Below are 14,410 nucleotides of genomic sequence, written 5' to 3'. Positions count from 1 at the left end.
GCCTTAAGAGATGAAGTCTACCACAGAAGAACTATATTTTATCCACAGAATTAATCCAAGGAAACATGCAGAATAATTAAAATGTTTTCTGAATAAATGAACCCTATATTCACATAATGATTAAGCTACATTTTCGGAACTAAACCAACAAATTGTTTCAAAGACAAACCATCTAATGAGGAAACCATGAGGGAAAAAATAACTTCATAACAAGATAGTTCTCTCAGACACACACATTATACTGATGATAGCTTCTGAATAGTTTTCAAAATTATCCTTAAAGCTTTGTTGGGAATGGAGAGAAAACACTGCTCTCAGTCCCAGTAGCAGAATCATGGACTTTTTTTTTTTAACAAACAATATTTAACATACTCACAACACTGAGCCATAACAAATTACAAATGCTCACAAGTTTCTGTAAAAAATCTGATTTCATTTAAATGTTAAGACATCTCTTCTTTTTCAGAAATATTGATTAAGGAAGTAAAAACGTCAAAGAAGTGTGGCCCAATATAGGAGTAACTCTCTTCATCTATTTTTTAACTAGCTTTCTGAATTTCAATGAATGAGTCTTCTTAGGCCCATGAGAGAATAAAGTTAACCTAAACAACTTATAACTTTGAGGATTAAATTTTTGCCTGTAAGTTCTTACACTTCTAAAATTCCCCATTTATAAGGGAGGAATCTATAGTGGTGCTAGTGATAAAGAATCCACCTGCCAATGCAGGAGAGGCAAGAGACATGGGTTTGATACCTGGGTTGGGAAGATCCCCTAGAGTAGGAAATGACAACCCACTCCAGTATTCTTGACTGGAAAATTCCACAGAGGTGCCCGGTGGGCTACAGTCCATGTGGCCACAAAGATTCGAACATGACTGAGTGCCTGAGCACACACAAAGATATTTAGGTCCTAATCTCTAGAACCTATAAATGTTACTTTAAAAGGAAAAAGAGTCTTTGCAGATTTGAATACATTAAGAATCTTGAAATGAGGGGGGTGATCCTGGATTGTCTTGTGGGTCTTACCTCTGACCATATGTCTTTATAAGGTAGAGGGAGGTTTGATACAGGCAGAAGAGAAGGCAGTGTTGCCATGGAGGCAGAGACTGGAGTGATGTGGCCACAAGCCAAGTAATGCTTGTTGCCATCATAAATTGGAAGAGGCAAGGAGTGGGTTTTCCCAGATAGCCTCCAGAGGGATCATGGAATTGCTAACACAGTGGTTTCTGCCCCGTGATGCTCACTGTGGACTTCTGACCTCCGGAACTGTGAAGAATAAATTTCTGCCGTTTCAGGTACTAAGGTTGCTACCCAGCAGCTCTGAGGAAACCAAGCACTCCATCCTTGCAAATGCATATGAGTAGGACTTACAATTATTATGCCAAACACACCAGACTAGTCTGCCACAGGAGAATTCACACGTTAGATGGAAAAATGTCACTTACACTGAAGCTAAGGAAATTCTGACTTGGGCAAAGAGAAAAACTAATGTCTAAGTTGGTAACTTAGAGCGAACTCTTTTCCAAATGCTCCAAGGAGAATGGAGTTGCTTAAAGATAATTTTCCAGGTGACCTTCTCACCCAATTAATTACTTTTATTTAATTGTTTAAGTAAATAAATTAACTTTAAATTGTTAAAATAATTATTAATTACTTTAATAATTGCACTTAAAAACTAATAACAAAAGCAATATTTATTCATCACTGAAAATTTATAAAATGCAAAAAATAAGAAAATCAAAAGTTTTACCTATAATCTGACTATCCAGGGATCATTTCTGTTCATATTTTAATGTGATCCTTCTATTATGAATATTTGAATATCATTATTTTATTTTTACTTTATTTTACTAAAATAGGATCTAAAAACAATTTGCAACCAGCTTTTTAAATTCACTTAATAAATTATAAGCATTTTTCTCATCAAGACAATTTCTACAAAAATTTTTTAATGACCACGTGTTTTACATAGTATTGTAGAGCAAAAATATTATAATTTCTTTCATGTAGATTATTTTCCCATTTTTCACTAATGCATCTCTGCTGATTTCCCAAGTTTTTAAAGGCAAGAAGTAAAGTAGGCAGTAACATTACAAATTCAGAAATATAGGAAGATACCATCTTTGACATTAAACAAAGGTTAAGCCGCAATGTCAAATCTGGTTCCCTAGAGTAAAATGGTCATTTTCAGCCACAGCTCTCACTGTGTAAGGCAGCAGGAAATAAATAGTTTGAAGGTATAAGGATCCCCAGAGAAGCCCTTAATGGGACAAATCAATCATGGGAAAGAAGAACCTCATAAAGAAGTCTGCCGTTCTACTCAACAGGCATTCATGCAGAACGATAATTTATATCCTCAACCTTTCATTAGCACAAATAAAGACACTTTCTAGGACGAAAAGATTTTAGTCACCATACAACAAAAGTGAGCTCATGAAGGATGGAGAACTTTGTTGAAGTCACCACAGTTGTCACTGGGAAGACCAAAGTACAGAATTCAAAGTCATAAGTTGGGACTTGCGGTCAAAAAGTTTACATTAAAACCATAAATGAAATATCCCTCCACGCTAAGTATCACAGCATAAGTAGCCTGTATCTTGAACATATGTAGAGAGACCAACCCTAAAACAACATACAGGGGATTCAGCTGTTACCAGAGTCATATCCATTTTTCTTTCTGATGTATCTGAGAGCTGAACAAGGTGGTGAGGAGAGTGCCTGCGAGGTGTGTGCAGGATGAAGTGAGGAAAAGGCTGAAGAGGAGTCAGTACCTGGCGGGGAGGACAGCATCCTCTTGTGTTCCTGGTGCTCCTTTGGTGCTCCTTTCCCAGTGATTCTTCTTTCTGTCCCGAATCCTTAAACTGTGTGATTATATAACAGTCCCTACTCATTGGATGCTTGTGAAGATGAAATGTGTTAACCATGAAAAGCACTCTGAACAGTGCTTGGTCCACCCAGTCATCCTCAATGTGTTATTATTGTTACTGGTGCTTATACATTTAATCCAGTCTAAGGTAGCTGTTGTTTTTCATGTTTTAAAAACCCAAAAGATGAACATGTATTAGTGTCAATGGCATCATACAATGATTAATGGCAGCATTTTTCTGTTTTGGTGGTATAACTGGTAGTGTCTTAGATTCAATTAATTCAGCATGAGACCCTCTCCTGCACATTTCATGCTGAGAGGTATGAATAGTGGATTTAAGCCCTAAAGAGTGTGTGCATAAAGATGGGAACACCATATCAGATTCTGCCAAAGAAAAGTCATTGAATAAATAAATCTCTTCAGTCAGAAAAAAAACCAAGCATGATGATGTGTATAAATTTGTATTTCTGCATGCCTGTCTCACTCCTTCCTCTTCTCCCATCCCCATTCTCCGTAACGACATCCTCTAGTCATCCATGAAGCTCCAAACCCATTTAACACAGCACTCTTTGGGTGTTGCTACTGGGGGTCCCACAGATATCTCAAATTCCATAAGCTTGAACCCATGATCACTTCTGAAATCCTGACTCTCTTTCTCTTTTCTAACCTTGACTAATGGGCAGCCAAAATTAGAAACCTGGACTAAAAAGGGGGATGTGGAGTTTCTGCAGCAAATGAAAACACCCTCCCACCAGTAAGATGAAAGCCTCTCAGTGCAGAAGGCCAAACCACGTGGCAGCTGATGGCCATTTATGACTGCTGGCGAGAGGAGCCCAAGAGAGTAGCCTGTACTCATACCGAGGCTCATCCTACCTATAAAGAAACATCCTCCATTAGAAACCAAGGAAATAAAACGGGCTGGAACATGGAGGAAAAAGCAGCCTTTACTCGGCAGCCTGAGGACTCTGCCTTTATCATCAACCGCCACCAACCCTCCCGCAGAGTACATGTGTCTCCTTGCAGGTCATTAAGCCTGGGCAACTTTTTGCAGCGGACACTTTTGTTCCCGCTCTAGTATCTCCTGCCTTCTTCCTTTCTTCTGGAACTTGCAGATTCAAAAGCAAATCAACGTCAATGAATCAAGTCAATTCGGATTACATCTCCTGTTATTTCAGCATGAAGAATCCAATACCATTGTTTTTCTTTGTGTCCCTATGAGTACACAGAACATCCTGAGGCTGTGCAATATATTCTTATGGATGAAGGAAAAAATGAGAGAAGAAAATAAGGAAGAAAAGAAGGGAGGAGGGGAGAAAGAAGGGAGGGAAGGAGAAAGTCAGAAAATTTACAAATCAACAAGAGTAGAAATCACAGAAAAATAAAAGCTTGTTGATACAAACCAACAAACTGTAATCTCCTATCAACTTTTACCCTTCTCCATTTGGAGACACAAGCAGAAGCAACTGAGCTTTGATTTGTTTACAGGGAACTATGAGAAAGAATGAAGAAAAAATAAATTAGACTTAGATAACATCCATTCTGAATATGCAGGGAAAAAACCCATAAAGACCAAGGGCCCGATTCTCACTTCATATATCACTATTCTTTATTTTATTTGTATTCTACCTTCGTCTCTCAATCAGAAACTTATTTTGCAGAAAGAAAGTCTGTATAATTGACATATTTAGGTTCCCACATCCAAAATGACCTATACCAAAAAAGGGCTACAAAATGCATTTGATGAGGATAATAATATAATCAATGTTTTTCCCTTCTGTTAATGTGTAAAGTGAGAAAACATGACTATATTTCTAATGAAATACATAGCTGATCCAATAAATACAAAATTTGTGTAGAAAGTAGATACATATGATGCTAATTTTAAATATATTTAAATTCAAGTTAGGGGAGGAGCCTGGAGGGCTACAGCCCACGGGGTCACAAAGAGTTGGACAAAACCAAGCAACTAAGCCCAGCACAGCACAGGATAGGGTAAGCAGGACAGCTCGAGGCCACTTCTCAAACTGGCCATTTCACAAGTGCACAAAATGGCAGGAGTTGAGGAAGTTGAGGACTTCCTGCCATGCCTTCAGTTCAGAAACTCTCCTCCCTGTCCCATGAAACTTATAAATCAATCACATTCTTTCTTAGAGCCAAAGGACTACCATTGACACTCCAGAACACAGAACTCTAAGAGAGTAAAGTAAAAACAGTCATGGTTTATGAATCACTAATTCCTTCCTGGAGACTAGTTTGTTTCTGCTCTCATAATTGAGAAGATGTCAAGAATGAGGCCAAGTGCCTCATTCAGGAGGAGGCAAGATTTGGAAAATAAAGCATCACCTGGAGAGCAGATCCAGGTGATATGTTGGCAGGGCCTATGGTGAAGAATAAAGGGATGGGGCAGCTGGACAGCTACCAAACTGCAGAATGAAGTCAAGGGTGCCCTCAGCATCAACAACAGGGGATGGAAAGCTAGGGAGTGCAAAGAAACACACGCTCAACCACCTCTGTTCACCAGCAACTCCCAAAGGCCACATGTGGCCAAGAAGAGCATCCCCTCGAGAGACCATCCCTCAAGACCTTGGCTCCTTCCCGAGATGCTGAGGGGGTATAGAATAACACAACCAGGTAAATCCAGAATAAAGGCAGACACTGCATTCATGCTCAGTCTCTTCAGTCATGTCTGACTCTTTGCTACCCTATCGGAGGCTGCCCACCAAGCGCCTCTGTCCATGGGATTCTCCAGGCAAGAATACTGGAGTGGGTTGCCATGCCCTCCTCCAGGGGATCTTCCCCACCCAGGGATGGAACCCACGTCTCCTAAGTCTCCTGCATTGCATGTGAATTCTTTACCCACTGAGCGGCCTGGAAAACCCAAAGGCAGACAGACCAGACCCAAACAGGAGCCCTATGTAAATAACTTGTAATTTTCCTGCTTGTCCTTCTTGCATCTTTCCCCATATATCTTCTCTTGGTATTTGTCTTCCATGCTATTTCCTTTCTTAGAAATGACCACCAATCACATACTTTATAAAACATTTTAATAAAAGATAAATGTTATTAGATGTGCTAAACTGCCCCCATTCCCCCGCACCTCCCACCTCCCCACTGCATCTCCATTCACTCAGTTGCTGTGATCACACCCTTCTCTGTGGTTCAGGTCTTCAAGCTCAAAGCACAAGCACGTTCAATCACCACTTTCATGTAAATTACACGGTCTATTCTAAAGTGCAGGCTCCTGCTTCCCACCAGTAAGCTGAGAGCCCAAATCAAACGCTTTGGAAAGATGGCTCAGAAATCTACCATCCGGGGGTTTCTGACATACTCATGAGTATTGGAAGCACTCGCAATTTATTCAGGCATTCATCTTATTCCTTCTGCTTGACTATAAATTGCTTTGTGCAATTTAATAATTTAAATGTGTGTGTGAGTGCTCAGTCATTCAGTCGTGCCTGACTCTTTGTGACCCCAAGGACTGTAGTCCACCAGGCTCCTCTGTCCGTGGGATTTTCCAGGCAATAATGCTGGTGTGGGTTGACATTCCCTCCGCCAGGGAGTCTTCCTGGACCCAGGGATCAGGAAGGCAGATTGGCAGGTGGATTCTTTACCCCTGAGCCACCTACTCACTCACAATACCAACTCTGACTCCTTTCTCCACAATTCCATGCACACAGTAGGTTTCCGATGACTATTAATTAAATAAATGTTTGCTAACAAGCCAAAGCCAGCTAGGATCCTACTGTTTAGACAGGCAAAGGCAGGCAAGATAAGCCACTGTCTCCGCTGCAAAATCAGACACAAGTATCTGACACTCGGAACAGCTCCAACAAGCATCCTAATGGTATGCAGCGGATCGTACAGTTAAATAACTCCACTCCAAAAAGAAAAAAAAAAGTGGCAGCAAGGGAGGAGAATACACAAAGACCCAGCTGCCCGCAACATGAATAGCCTGGCAGGGTCATCCCGCCAAGGACCCACGGAGAATACAGATCAGAGGGAAATGGGAAATCTGAGAAGAGCCAGGGCCTTGACCTCGCTCACCAGAATCCATTTGCAACTCCCCTTTCCTTTGCTTCCTCCTGCCTCTGTCCCTCCCCAAACCTAAAGTTATGCAGGCACAACTTGAGTGCTGTGAGGCAAAAAGAACCAGCACTGTGTGGAGGAAGGAGGGTCCCCCGAAGCCGGCTCTGCAGCTGGGCCCCAGCTACATTGTGCTCATTATGCCTGGCAGGCCGGAGCCGGGGAGGGAGATCCCTCTGCAGCTGGCATTTTGGGAGCTAAGTAGTGGCAAGAATCAGAGAGGAAACACTACATTTTGTTCCTGGGGATGATCTGAAAAAAAAAGGGGGGGGGGGGCGGTCTGAAGATTTTAAACCAAAATTTCAAGGCTCAAAAATCTAACTTTGTTTTGTTGTTTTGGAACCAAAGACTATGACTCTGAACACAAAGGTGACATTGTCCCTGAGAATGAAAGGCTGAGACTCCAGTATATTTGCAGCTAAAATTTAAATATGTAACGTGGATTTGAGTGCACAGTCTAAAGAAGGATACATTAGAGGTTTTCATCCTTGAAACAGAATAGAAAAGCTGGAAAGTACCTCAAGAGGTGTTGGCCCAGATGCCTGATTCTAGGATTATGATTATCTGCACCTGGAATCTCCTCTTCAAGATTTCTAGGGCTGGAGAGGTCATAAATTTTTTATAGCCCAGTGGAACGTGGTTTTCACCTTGAATGCATAAGTTCTTCCCTGCATTCAGCTGAAATCATTGCTGACTTTTCTTTGTCTAAATAGCCCTATAGACCAATGCCTGGGAGACTCTCACTCTCTTTGACATGCTCTTCTCAATTCCTTCTATGTCTTGTTCAACATCCCTCAAGAGGTAAAATAAATGAACATGATCTAAAGCAATGCATAGAGAGAAAAATTACCCTGTGAATCTGGAATCCTATATTTCTTATTAGAAATGTTATATTATCCTAGCAAATATTCCTCCTTCTCCCTCCCCCCACCACACACACACACACACACACATCCCTCTTTTGTATCTGGGACTGCATTGCTAGGTCTTTTTATTCTGTAGCTGCATTTTCCCTCCCATTTAAACATGCCCTGCAGACTTTACCAAACTACTCCTTATACTTGTTCCTACTGATTTCATCATGCTTTTGAGGGACCACTGTCCCCGCCCTAATAGGAACAGAATTCAAAAAGACTTCAGGAAATTTCCAAAGGAAATATAACCTAATTTGATTTCTTATCACTTTACAATTTAATGAGTAGTTTTAAAATTCCTTCACATCATCAATTCACCAAAAGGACTGCATACAAGGGGACCAAAGGCAATTTCGTGGGGCCGCTCTCCTCTGCTGAAGCAGAGCCACTGGCCACTGCTTTTGAAAAGCTAGATGCTCACCTTAGCAGAGTTATCATTTATTTTTTTTTTTCCCCCAAATGGAGTCATTTAACTCGTTTGCCTGAATCCCTCTGCTACTTCTCCCTAGAAATTAAAACCAAATCTAAACTCCTGGCCATAGTATCAAAGCTCCCTATACCTGGACCCCCACTGGACTCCACTACAAACCACAACTTTCTGACCTTCCCACGTTCACCGGCCCACTCTTTTCTGTCTAAAATGCACAAGACCAGGGACATAGCTCTCTTGCTCCCTCTGCCTAACAGATAATTCCACAAGTTCTTCACAGACTTGACATTCTCATCAGCCAATGTTTGTTCGTCTGTACTTTTCCCTCTCTCTTCCCCCAAGGAACAGTTAAGCCCATAAAGATGGTGGGGTTGGGTAGGGGCTCTGGCTCTCACCATCTCCACTGCCACTGAGCACATCCAGGGTATTTGTGCAATGAATGGACATGTGTGAGGTTTTGTGCAAATACCAACATTCAGGCTTGCTCCAACCTGACCACAACTATGCAAGCACTGGGGAGGGGACAGAATATTCTGGTGAGAAAGATCAATGGATCTTTGCTTCCCTAACCCAGAAAGCAATAAGGGAAAGAGTGTACTACGAGGTTTTAAAAGAAATCCACAAGCAAATATGCATTTTCCTGCCCCTTCATTTACTTTGAGGACTCAAAACAAGTTTCTGATGACAAAATATGCATGGGACATATTTTCTTTGTTACCTCTAAAGCAATGACTATATTCATCAACACATGTAAAAAAGAATACTATGTGAGAAAGAAGCCAAAAACTTACCAAAATTATGTCTTTCATTTCTAGTTCTCTTTCCAAGTCAGCATTATGGTTTACATAAATGAAAAACACTTTTTATATGGATTCTGAGGCATGAATACTAGAATAAATTTTAAGAGCTACAGCAAAATGAAAATGCAAATTTACCCCCAAAGAATTCAGAGAGTACAACTACTGAGAAACTTGTTTTGCTCTTTGGTCTTTAAGATATATCTTATTCAGATTGCAAATACAAAGGGAGGAATTATCTTTAAGGACATAATTTTTCTTGTCAAGCCCAACGTTCCACAGGGCTACAGAAAATATGGGGCAGTTACTATTTCATTCACACATGGTAAAACTCATGTCTTTAGTGTGTACCACCATATGATGAAGAGTGTTATATCATCAAGAAACATAAAGCAGGGTATAAATTCATACTACCATCACTCACTGAGCTTATTCTGGTAGTCGTTTGACATCTTCACTCTTTACAAAAGTTATCACTATGATACAAGTGCCTTAAGCTATGCATCCTCTTGTCTGTCCCACCAACAGGTTCCCTGCTGGCCATGAGCCTCCTACCTTGCAGCCACTCTGAGTCCTGGTCTTCATCAGGGGCGTGGTCGTACACAGCTCGATGGCCTCTGGCTCATGGAAGATGACTGCTGGCAGAGGTTCCTTTTTCAGTGTTAGGACATTCAACTTAGACTTCAGCATGGTCTGAAAGTGCTGAAAAGCAGGAAAAAACAAAAAAGGCCAAACTGAGTGAAATCATTTGGAATTGTACAAGGCGCCATTGCACAGCAAACTCAGGAGCAAACTTTTTATGTTACTAATTCTATTTTTACTAGGGCAGGCCAAAAGGTTTGAGTAAAATGAAAGAAAAAATCTGTCAGGATACTACCAAAATGAAACTATGGGAGACAGCCAATACCCACTTCTATGCCATGAAAACATGGGGCAGTGGTAGCCTCGCCAGAACTTTGTTCTTAGAGATTCTTCCAAAGTGATATGTATGGATGAGATTCTAGATATGTAATCTATGCTAAAATCAGCTAAATAAATGAAGATGTTACAGGAGCTGTTTGAAGGAAAGTTTAGAGATAATGAAAAAGAACTGATGAAAAACACACACGCTTGACTTTTGTTGTCTGCCTTTTCCATTTGTGTCATGCCTTGGCTGTAGAACTTTAGAAAACTAGCTGCTTCTCAACAGACCATTTTATCTGTTGTCTAGGCCAGGACTCTAAGTAAACATCTAGTCTACATTCAATTCTTATTGGCACTAACTTTGAAATATGCCCAGAATCTAACCACATTTAATCACTATTGTTTTTCTATATGTACAATTCAGGCACCATCTTTGTTTGGTCTATTATAGCAGCTTCCAACCTAGTCCTGCCACTTCCAACATTGCCACACAGCAGCCTAAGGGAATCCTTCTAAAATCTAATCAGCTGTCACCCTTCTGCCACAAGATTCCCAAGTCTTCCCCTCTTCTCATCAAAAAATTATAAGTCCTTACTTTGGCCTTCAAGCCTACGCATGCTTCAGGAACCCAAAGAAGCTCTAATCTCATTTCCTACCCATTATCCTCTCATTTACTTGGGCCCAGTAAATGATGAATGACAAATTCATGTTAATAATTTGAAAGTTAATTTTTCTTTAAATTTATAACACCATTAAACAGCAAGCTTAAAAAAAAAAAAAAAAAAACCACCATAATTATTCCAAAGAGAGATTCATGGAAGAAAAGGAAAAAAGCTTATTTTTAGTACTTTTAATGGCATTTTTTTCTACTTTTTGAATGAAGGACATTGATTTTCATTTTGCACTGGGCCCCACAGATTATGTAGTTAAGCTTGGTACACATAAATCCTCATATCTATTTCCTTCCCCTGCTTTATTATTATCACTACTTATCATCACTATCAAATGTGTTTTATTACCATCTACTAGACTACTACTACTACCATCTACTATTATTCTATCACCATCCACTAGAATATAAGCACCATATAAGTAGAAACTGATTTAATTAATGAAGTCTCCCAAGTACCTAAAACATCAACTGAAATACCACAGATGTCCCACAAGTATGTGTGGAAGGTAACTCAGACAATAAAATGAAAAAAAAAAAAAAAAAAAAACAGCTCAAATATAAAAATAATGATATCTACCAAGGATCATGGAATATACCAGCTCACAACTTCATCCAACTTGACATTTCTGAACATGTTATGGACTGTGAAATAAACATGGGACTGAAAGAAGTGAATACACAAATTGTTGCTATTGTTATTTAGTTGTTAAGCCACATCTGACTCTTTTTGCAACCCCATGTACTGTAGCCCACCAGGCTCCTCTGTGGGATTTCCCAGGCAAGAATACTGGAGAGGGTTGCCATTTCCTTCCCCAGGGGATCTTCCTGACCCAGGGATCAAATCCACATCTCCTGTATTAGCAGGGAGATTCTTTACCACTGAGGCACCAGGGAAGCCTGAATACACAAGTACATTCACCTAAATATAAATTACCAAAAACATTTCCCATACAATTCAATATAAAAGAAGTGGAAGTTTTGGAATCTGTATCAGGACAAGGCCGTCATTTTAAAATGGAAAAGAGAGTTTCACTCAATTTTCCCAAGGAGTACTGATGTATAGTTTTTTAAATGTAAGGATGTCTTCCTGATAACTGCATAAATTGCAAGTCTTTGTATTAAGCTGAAGTTTCCATCTTTGCTCCTAATTGATTCCCAACCAATAGTGGGTATGGATTTGGGGTTGCAAGGTGGTCTGGGAAGAGAAACACAGATCACTGGGAGTGACAGCTGAAGTTGGTTTGCCTCTGTGGACAACTAACTGGAGCCACAGAATGAAGACTAAAGGGAGAGGGGCTCAGAATACGGGATAATGAGCAAGTGGGGACACTCCACCCTGGCCGCCATTTTGCTGGGGCTCCATGAAAGATACATGAAGCTGCAGCTCAACTCAGCTTGACTTCTGCCACACAGGAAGTCCTGAAGATGGCACCAATGGCCCTATTCTTATGAGGGTTGAACAACCACAGTGCCCAGAAGTTCTGAGACTACCTTTCTTTCCCCACTGTCATTACTGTCAGAACCAAATGGTTCAATCACTAGGCACAAGAGAGACTGGAAGTCACAGTTACATGTGCATCCCCCTTGATTACTTGCCTGGGAGCCAAGCAGAGGAAATAAACACTTAAAAAAAAAAAAAATAAGAAAGTTTCAAATGTGAAAAGAAAAATAATGGAGCTCAAATTCCAAATGCAACACAATGTTGTTGTATAACCTCCACCATCTACTTTTACTTAATACTCCCACTCAGCCAGCACTGTGAGAGGCATAGCTGGAACAGAAATAAAATGAGAACCTCTTCTTGAAAGGTTTTGCACAATCAGTAGAGACTGTTAAATCAAATGACAACTACAATTCTACATGAGAAGTTTCTTAGAAGAGCTAAAGGAAAAGGCTAAGACAATATTTGAAAGTAAAATAGAGAAAATGATTCCCTTTTTTTTGAAAAGTGGTTTTTCTACCTTGATGGCATTGTCCTTTTTGTCCACTGTGAAAGGATGAAGGTAAAGAGAGAAATAAAATCTGGATTACGGGATGAATCATGGAGTCTACCACTTTTACAGAAAATTAACATTTGTATATAACTCTGAGTCTGTCTTGTAAATGTTCATCTGTAAAAGTGTGATAGTCTAAAAATAAATTAAAAAAAAAAAAATCAGAGGTGAATTCCCTCCCTTCAATACACCAATTCTTTGGTATATTGGGCACTAATCATGGTTCAGGAAAAATGGTGAGTGGTTGAATTACTATATACTACATGCAAGTGTAGCTAAAAATTATAAACACCCCTAAGAAGGACAAATTCTGATCCAAAGTATTCACAGTTTTATGAGTTCCCTTTTTCTAAGCTCACAAAAATCACTTTTTCTCTATTTTCACCTACACTTGGGGCATTATCACATTTTTCTCATCACTATTCTGCTTTTGAGTAATTTCTCTATCTTTTCTCCATAATGTATGTAATTCTTATGAGTAATATGATTTTCTTTCCCAGATTTCCCCCTTCATTCTAACTAACCCGTACTTGTTCTCACATTTTCTTTTTTCTAAGTAGCCTTTTTTTTTTTTTTTTTTTTTTTAATCTTAAATTGCACTTTGAACTTCCCTGGTGGCTCAGTAGTAAAAAATCTGCCTGCCAGTGAAGGAGATGTGGGTTCAATCCCTGACTTAGGAAGATGCCCTGGAGAAGGAAGTGGCAACCCATTCCAGCATTCTTACCTGGAGAATCCTGTGGACAGAGGAGCCTGGTGGGCTACAGTCCATGGGGGTCACAAAAGAGTCAGATATGACTTAGCAACTAAATGAAGCAACAAATGTTGCACTTCTCTCTGAGGTGTGCAAACAAGTGTGTGAAGCAAAACTTCAGTAGTGCTAGGACTGCATAAGATTAACCTCTGCCTTTATTCTTTTGCCAAGGCAGTTAGCCTACATGACAAAATTTAAATTCATAAGAGATGACTGTAAAGTGCAAATCTAGCAGGATGAAATGGTCCTACTTAAATGCAAAATAAACTGTGTAATCACATTCCTATTAAAAAAAAAAAAAAAGTGTGATAGCTAAAGATGCCTCTGATAAGAACACTCTTCTGCCCCTCCCTTGGGAAAAACTCCACAAGTATATGCTGCTTTGTGAAATGGGGCTGCCAATCACAGTTCCTCACCCCCTAACATTGGGAAAGAATATGTAACACAGGTTGACTATCTGAGTACCCCATGTCACTGGCCAAAGGCACTGGTTAAGAGGAAACTCAAGACTGGCTGAACAGAATCTTCTGGAAGGTTGATATGTAGGACTGCTAACCTGGAGTAAAGAGTCCAGAGCTGCAGCTGACCTTCTTTCCCCCCAAGGTCAGTCTGTGAATGATAATAACACACAGAGACAAGGAAAACTCAGAAATGGAGAGTCACAGACTTGACAATATTGAGCCCCTGGATCCAGCTGCATCTAGGTGCAGATCTAGGGATGGACTTACTGACAGTGTAAACCAATACACTGCCTTTTATGCTTATGTGAGCTTGAGTTACGCGTCTGATCCCCAGAACTCAAGAGTCTCAGCAATAAAAGTTACTTTTGAATAAAAAATCATCTGCAAAAATAAAAAGGAGATACAAAAATTTAAAGAGGACTTCACAAATGTTAATCTGCATAAATGAATAGCAACATTATCTCTTAAAAAATAGTGAATCTTGCAGTTAGTTATTTGAATATGCTGAGCCTTAATGATCAAGCACCAATAACAATCC

The 14,410-nt window shown here is 39.9% G+C and overlaps 1 protein-coding gene across 2 annotated transcripts in view; it reads right to left on the bottom strand.

Annotated features, from left to right (window-relative positions):
• Positions 1–14,410, bottom strand: part of PID1 (phosphotyrosine interaction domain containing 1) — a 250,542-nt gene that overhangs the window by 123,588 nt on the left and 112,544 nt on the right. For both annotated transcript variants that reach the window (XM_061148589.1, XM_061148590.1), the window contains exon 2: positions 9,646–9,792. In XM_061148589.1, the coding sequence (XP_061004572.1) occupies positions 9,646–9,792 (147 nt within the window). The remainder of the gene's footprint in view (positions 1–9,645; positions 9,793–14,410) is intronic.

This window comes from Dama dama, chromosome 8 (genome assembly GCF_033118175.1).
Source record: "Dama dama isolate Ldn47 chromosome 8, ASM3311817v1, whole genome shotgun sequence".
NCBI classification, from domain to species: domain Eukaryota; kingdom Metazoa; phylum Chordata; class Mammalia; order Artiodactyla; family Cervidae; genus Dama; species Dama dama.
Note: the sequence above shows the minus strand (reverse complement) of the source record. Positions and strands in the feature narration are given on the sequence as shown.